Source organism: Elephantulus edwardii, unplaced genomic scaffold, assembly GCF_000299155.1.
Source record: "Elephantulus edwardii isolate Elephantulus edwardi_28Jun2011 unplaced genomic scaffold, EleEdw1.0 scaffold00015, whole genome shotgun sequence".
Classification (NCBI taxonomy): domain Eukaryota; kingdom Metazoa; phylum Chordata; class Mammalia; order Macroscelidea; family Macroscelididae; genus Elephantulus; species Elephantulus edwardii.
In genome coordinates, this window is record NW_006399765.1 from 26,811,180 (window position 1) to 26,818,974 (window position 7,795).

At 42.0% G+C, this 7,795-nt stretch overlaps 1 protein-coding gene across 1 annotated transcript in view; it reads right to left on the reverse strand.

The window, feature by feature from the left end:
• BCAS1 (breast carcinoma amplified sequence 1) overlaps nucleotides 1-7,407 on the reverse strand; it is a 43,794-nt gene extending 36,387 nt beyond the window's left edge. Inside the window, exons 1-3 of the mRNA XM_006881647.1 lie at nucleotides 7,387-7,407; nucleotides 6,108-6,152; nucleotides 3,510-3,644 (exon numbers count right to left, since the gene is read on the reverse strand). Of these exons, the coding sequence (XP_006881709.1) occupies nucleotides 3,510-3,644; nucleotides 6,108-6,152; nucleotides 7,387-7,407 (201 nt within the window). The remainder of the gene's footprint in view (nucleotides 1-3,509; nucleotides 3,645-6,107; nucleotides 6,153-7,386) is intronic.
• Between the last annotated feature and the right edge of the window lie 388 nt (nucleotides 7,408-7,795).

Genomic DNA, 7,795 nt, shown 5'->3' on the forward strand with positions numbered 1-7,795 from the left:
TTTTAAATTAAATTAAATTAAATTTTAAATTACATGCATAGTCTATCTTTCATCCAGCATCTCTTCCCACTGAATCCTAATCCATTAGGTTTGTAGACAGTGTATCAGCTGACCTTCGCTTCTTCCATCAGAGGCTTTCATTGTGTTTTTGCATTTAGGGCGTGGGAGAGGGGAGGTGTTAGCAGGATGTCAATATTACTCCTTGAACTGAAAAGCAGTGACTGACTGGAAGGCAGTGTTTACAAATCCCACAGGCCAGTGGCTCCTACCAGAGCTGCACTGCAGCCAAGGTGGGCCCTGGGCAAAACCGAGTGGGGAGAGGAGCAGCTCTGGTTTCAGCAAGAGCATTCCAGAACAAAGCTTTGCCTTGTGTCCACGTTGTCACCAAACGTGTGAGACACGTATCGTTGCGGAAGTGACTCATGCGATGAAGTCAAGAAGAAAAGAATCTGATTTACCAAAGGAAACCTGCACTATCATTTGTAACAATTGTTGTTGTGTATCACGGAGCGGGAACTGACTGACCCAGTGCTGACCCTCTGGCCGGTTTTCAGAGGCAGTTAATGGCACAGGAGGAGATTGCCCATCCTCCCACAGAGCAGCTGGTGGATTTGAACCACGTGTCTTTGGGACTGCAGCGCAGCTTCTTATCACTAGGCCACTAGAGTGTTATTTGTAACAATTGACGTGTTTTATTTAGTAATGTCACCCCTCTGCCATGTTGTTAAACTGTGACAATTCTTTTTATAGGAAGGGAAATTGAGGTACAGAGAAAGTAACCCCCTATTTAGCCAGAATTAGTACCCAGTGGGTTTTGTTTGTTTTTTAAACTAGAAAACAGTGTTTGTATTTTTAATCAACTTAGGTTTCCCAGTCTGTGTCTTAGGTCACAGCCTGTCAGAGAGGCCACCCTTAGAATCTTGATGGCTAGCTGTAACAGGCCTGCTTCCTTAGGGAGCGCCGGCAGTCTAGTGGGTAAGGTGTTGCCCTGCCAACCCAAAGGCAAGCAGTTCTAATCCACCCGCTGCTCCTCCGGAGAGAGCTGAGCAATCTCCTTTCATGTCATTTATAGCCCCTGAAAGCACAGCGGAGGGTCAGCTATGAGTCGTTTCTGACCTACCTGGGAGCATTAGCTGTGGGACACCACGTACCAGCAACTTCTCTAAATCTGTGGGTGGTAGAATAAGTAAAAAGGGACAAGGAAAAACAAAACACTGAACCCCACAAACTCTGTCCTAGTTGTTGTTGGAAAGCTGCCTCCTAGTGACATCACCGACAGAGCAGAACTGGCGCCAGGATTTTCAAGGGTCGTAATCTTTACAGAAGCAAGCCACTAGTCACTGAAAGGGTTCAAACCACCATCCTTTCAGTCAGCTGCTAAATGAACCACAAATCCTTAGGGAGGAGGTAAAACTAGCTTTAGCAAGCTGCCACGTGAAAGAGTTGGGAACCATTCCCTTAACATACATTTGTGTTAAAACAGACTAAATGTACCTCAAAGCAAAGCTCTCAAGTCCTGGAGTCTGTGGCACTGAGGTTGGGAAAAGGGTGCTGTTTGTTCATATTGCCCTTGTTTCCAGAATCCAATCTTTCCCCAGAAGGCACTTCTGTGTCTGTACATGAAGCCGAGGACTTTAGGAAGCCCTAGGACCATAACATTGAACTTGGATGCATCACGGATGTGAAAAAATCCTGCAGACTTTGCACTGCATGAATAAAAGTCCTAATGAAACACAGGTCTAGGAGGAGAAGCCATAAACTTCCTATACTTTCAAGATCTCCTACTCACAAAAGCTCCCCGTGGAAGTTAAATCTGGCTGGATTCCTTTGTATAAACTCCATGGCATGTTTCACTAGCAGCTACCAATCTGTCGCGTTCGCACAGTGGTACCCGGCATCTATGACCACTCCCCCGTCACACTATTCACGACTCCATCCTTCTCTCCCACATGACAGAACAAAATAAGTCTGTAGAGAAACCAAAGGAGGGGGGCGCTTCATAACATAGTTTGTTTATGCAAATACGGGTTCAGCTACAAGAACTTTCTACCGAGCGTTTATTTGCACACACAAACCCGTATCTATGTCATCCAGCTGGGGAAGGACCTTAATAAGCTCATTCAACTTAGTGGAGAATGGATGATATTTTTAGCACATTTCGAAGCAGGCTGGCTCAATTCAGGGATTCCGTTAACAGATTCTTTCACACTAACAGTGGAGTCTTCTAAGACCCTGGAAGAATGATACTGCCCAAAGTGATCTCTCTTTTGGTCTTTCTTCCCAAGGACATTGAGATACGACTTGCTCCGCCTTCATTCATTGCTTTTTGTTTGTGTGAGCATCTGTTTGGGTTCGGGATCAGCAGAATTAGTATTAAGAATGGATGGAACTGACCGAGGAATGATAAAATTGTTACTCTGAGGTTAGAAGAGCATTTCCCAAAGTGAAAGAAGCATACTTTTAGGAAATTCAGAAATAGAAGATTAAATTGTATTTGCATAGTGAAAACATCTGTCCCTTCTTCATTATCCACTAACCCTTCTGATGGCAGTCAGGACAAAGTCTCATCTGGGCTGACATAGGTCACTCCTCTTTTTAATAGAGACAGTGGACATCAGACCCAGAGCCTGACACGTGAGGTAGCAAGTATGTAATATACTTACTCTTACTCCTCATTTATTTTGAATAGAAATGATTAATAGCTAAAAAAAGTATTAGCTTTGAAAGTATTTATTTGCAATTCAGCACATTGATGAACTCAAATCTTCACTTAAGTAAAAGATCATTTTTAATTCCAATCACAAATAAAATCTCAAGTGCTCACACAGCAGCATCAAATGGCCCTTGTTTTCAGATGTAACACTTGTTTTTATTACTACTTATGACTCTCTTTCTCTGCAAAATGATTATGGATTTCCACGTACATCATAATATGAAATTTCCTTTCAAGGTAAATTTAATGAATAACTGAGTCAATTAAAGAAAAGTAACATGGACATAATAGTGTATCTCAAAAACATGGTGAAAGCAGTATGCAAACCACTGACATTTGGGAAACACCGAGTTAGAAGGACCCTGTCAGAACCCTGGTCCACACTAGGGAGAAGCCATTCTGAATTGTAAAGGATGTTGGGGACTTACAAAGTCACTGGAATTTGACTTGCATCACCTCTGCCAGGTGCCATGGGGTCGATTCTGACTGTGGTGACTTGACGTGTGTCAGGGTAGAACCGTTCTCCACCGGGTTCTCAGAGGTAGATTTTCTGAATGTAAACATCAAGCCTTTCTTCCAAAGTGGTAAGTGGACTTGAACTTCCCACCTTTGGTTAGCAATAGGGTGCATGAACTATTGGCACCTTCATTACCTCGGATTCCCCTTTAATGGGGTCAACAGGCACCTACGGCTCTTTCTTCACTGAAGCAGAGAGGTGGATGACCGAGCACGTGTATCATGTGTTGAAGACCAGGGTTCTTTCCTCCCCTGTTAGTACGTACACCACCATACAGACCTTGTGTCTAAAGAACTTTCTAAAGGCAGCTCCTAGCCTGGGACTATCCACGCGCTTTTTCTTGGCGCCTTTTGTCTGCATCTCTGACGTCTTCTGACCAGCTTGCCCATCACAGATAGTCTCTGCTTTGGATGCCTTTTGACCAACAGCAGTCACACCTTAGAACTTTGTTTTAGAACCAAACAAATTCCCTCCCCCCCTCCCCGTTTCGTAACACACATGTTTGTTAATTAACAATTTTCATAGCCTCAAAGCATAAGACACCAATAAAAAAGATTCATCTTTTGTAAACTTTCAAAGACAATTTGCTAGTGCCCACTTCAGCAGCACATATACTAAAATGAAATGATACAGAGAAGATTAGCATGGCCCCTGCACAAAGACACTTGGCTAAAGAGAATATTCAGTCAATTTCAGGTAAACATAGATTTTCAACAGAGTGACCTACTTAAATGACCCAGATTAACCCGACTCCATTTGCTCAAGATGATAACGGAACACTTAAGCTGTGTCTACGTGCCATAAATTATACAGCAGAAACTGGGGTTGGGGAGGGATGTGGTCACCGACTTGGTAGTTTTCAATATCTAAATGCCTTTGTGAATGAGAAAGAAAAGATACTTAAAGAGTAATGATTTATTTTTACAGCCTGGAGTCCAGACAACTGCTGCTGTGGAATGCCTTTCATTCTCAGCTGATCTCCTGTTATTAAATGTAAGACACTTCGTGGGACGCAGCCCCGCTGGCAAAAATGTCACCTGCCTTCTGGAAGGGCAGATCTCCCAGGAAGTTGCCAGTGAACAGGATCCCTGAGCCAGAGTAGGAAGGGGTCAGAGTGGGCCAAAATTCACCCAGGGGTGGATAGGAAGATGGATCAATTATGGAGACATTCCAAACCCCCCAAAAAACTAAGAACTTGTAGGGAAAAGATAGAAACAGGCAAGGTGTGGAACCAGGTTTGTAGACAAGAGCTCTGGTTGTGGATGTGGTGGTAACCCACAGTCACACCTTCTCTGGAGTGTCAGCCTCACCTTGTCTATGCAAAGTGCATTCAACTGGAACATTCTGGGTCTTGGTGCAAGAGGAGAGGAACGGAGTATCCGGTCATGTGGGTGCACACAGGCACACCCACAAATCCACTTCTGCTACAGTCTATTATGCTACCACGTGACTTGAGACAGGACCCAATGAGAAACATTCTGACTCAATCATTCATTGAGCTTGTTCCTGGCTGCCTTGTAGCTGATGGATATTTTTATAGGAAAATGGCATTAGAAGACTAGGATTTATATTTCAAAGGCAGATGAACACCCTATTGGGCCAATCAATACAGAACAAATGTCTGTGCGGTGAAACTGTGAGAGGTGAACTCAACAGGGAGGTTTCCTTGCTCTCTGTCTCACAAGTTTCCACCTTTGGAAACAGATTTGACTTAGGTTTTCAGTTGCTTAGTGAAGTGGGGAAAAATATCTGCAGTTTCCTTCCCTGACAGGTACATTTCCCGCTCTGACATTAATTATATTCAAGATTTCACTGTAATTTCTCCACCATGTTTGACTCTCATGGTCACAGAAGTAAGGATCATCTAAGTTAGGACCAGGTTCTACGGTTTATAAGTTACGGCCACACTTCCTCTCAACCCTGGGGTTGGGCAGGTAGCATTTTGTTTTGTTTTTAAATCGCACCCATTTTACAGATGCATTCACTTGGGTTCCAACAGGTTATAATCACATAGCTATGAATTTACAGAACTGGTGCTTAAATATAGGTCATCACAATCAAAGCCTAGACTCTTTTTCACATCAATTTAGCTGCTTCTGCAAATATGGCTAGCAGATGTATGTGTCTCGCCACATCCTTGATTTAGTCCCAAGTGCCTTTCAAAAGCATTTTTGCTTATGAAAAGAAGGACGGGGAACACTTAGCTGTCACCAAGTGAAACTTTGCACACGGTGCCCGTGAAATTGAAAGCACGTGTTCCATCAGGGAGCACGGGTCTTCTCACGTGTCAAGGGACATCTCTAGAAAGCAGTGGTTCCAAATGTGATTTATTCTGAGGAAAACTGGCTGCATTCCTAGGATGATAGTGGGGTGGGGTTCGGGGTAATTGATGTTTCCAGAGAATCCTAAGTTTTACACGTCTCCCTTCGTTTGGCAAATTTCCAGAGGAGACAGCTTTATTTCATCAAACAACTCCATTTGCACTTTTTCAAATGATGTGGAAGACACGGAGAAAACATTGCACCTTTCTTCTATTTTAATTCAAGTCTCATCTCCTTCTCATTCCCAAGGCTGATTTCCAGAGCTACAGCTCTTGGATCTCTCTACATATAACTAAGAATAAGGATAAGATAGAGTTACCAGTTTTCTTTTTCTTTAGTTATTGTGATAATATTTAGGCAAGATTTATCTCCCAAGCTTCCTGCTGGGGTTTTGATTAAAATACCATTAACATCAAGGAAACATTGCAAATACAATCAAACAGTAATGTTAAATCTCTAAGTAAGGAGATATGTAAAATTCAAGAAATAAGTAAACGGCCAAAAACTAAAATTCCAATTCTTCACACAAACACAATAGATAACACACTTCACTTACCACTTCTTCAGGGTCTTTTTTTGTTTCCGCTTTGTTAGATGAAACCTTGAAAGTTTTGGGGGAAAAAATCTTAGTTAAAAATCTTAATTCTTTTAGGAGAGATATAAGTTCATATATAGTTTACTATACAAATAAAGTACAAAATGACAAGTCCTTACAGATTGGTAAAAATTCAAGCATGTTGGGGAATATCTAGATTTTATAAGAAAGCAGGTTTTATACATTCACCAAGAATTTTATCACATCCAAAATTATCCCTTTGGAAGGTCAGTCATATAATTTTCCAACAATTTTATCATGGCTCCAAACAAATGTTCACATATTTAGTATATATAAAACATGGTACTGATTTTTGTTGTTGTTGTTTTCTTTTGCCTTTTGACAATGTTGATATTTGAGAATAGCTCAAACACATTTGGGGCTGTCTTTGTAATTACTGGAAGCAGGAGTGGTATCCACTTCCTAAACAACATGCCTCTGGAAACTGTATGAACTTTGAGGAGCGACGGTAGTTATAGAAAGGCTTTCGATCTTTCGGTAATAGGGTTACTATGAGTCCTGCTTAGTTTGATGACAATCAAAACCAATAACATGTAGTTGTGGACTTATGCATGCTATCCTTTCAGAGTGCATGGCTTGCATCAGATCCTGGACTTTGAAGAGTCAATGATAAGAAAGCTAAGATTAAAATGGTAAACTCAGATGCAGAGATACATGATGTCTAGAAGGTCTTTTATTTGCCATTTATGTCACAAAACTGCTTTGACAGGTCCCTAATGAGGAATGTTCCAATTATTTTTTATCACCAAGGAACACAAAACACTATCCAGTTACATGCGTATTCCATGATCATACAAACCATGTTATGTAATGTGGACAACCACTGTTTATATCACGGCTCCCAGCTCCAGGGACTCATTCACTGAAACCCATCCACCGTTGTTGAGTCAATTACAACTTATAGAGACTCAAGAGGACAGAGACCCGCCCCGTGAAGAGTTTCCGAGTCGGTAATTCTTTGTAGCAATACACTGCCTCATCTTTCTCTCATGGATCATCTGATGGGTTCCGACTGTGTCATTTTCTAATAGCAGACCAATTTTTCACCCATGGTGCCAGCAGGGCTCCTTTATATGCTGAAAGTCTGATACAAAACATTCTCGTCCCTCTTCTCCAATGTCACAGCTTGCAGCATGACACTAATCCACACAATACAAGAACATTCAAATATGCCTTTTCATTAGCATAATTTAAAAAAAAAAGAGCACCAGCTACTTACCAGAGTTTTAAAGAAACTCATGATGGAATTATTACTCTCTGTTGTATCTGTGTTCTGGGGGTTCTCCGCTGCAATCTCCACTTCTTCTGGGACCTCTGGGACAGAACTCAAAGCTGTGATTCCTTCTTGCTTGTTCTCCTTACTGTCAACTAGGTCCTAGAAGCAAAACAGAATTTTCACAGTTGCAGCTTGTTGAGTGTGGACTCTCAAAGTCTCATTTTTGCTTCACACCCCTTCCTCCTGTACCTCTTCATTCCAGCCATTCTTCATCTGCCCACGGACGTGCGGAACAATCAGGAGTTTATGAGAAGTACTCTTCCTTCCCCACCCCCTCTTCCTAACATATTCAGCATTTACAGCCTTTTGGAGGGACATTGTTTAGAGCCAGAGGGTAACAAGCCCAGAAGTG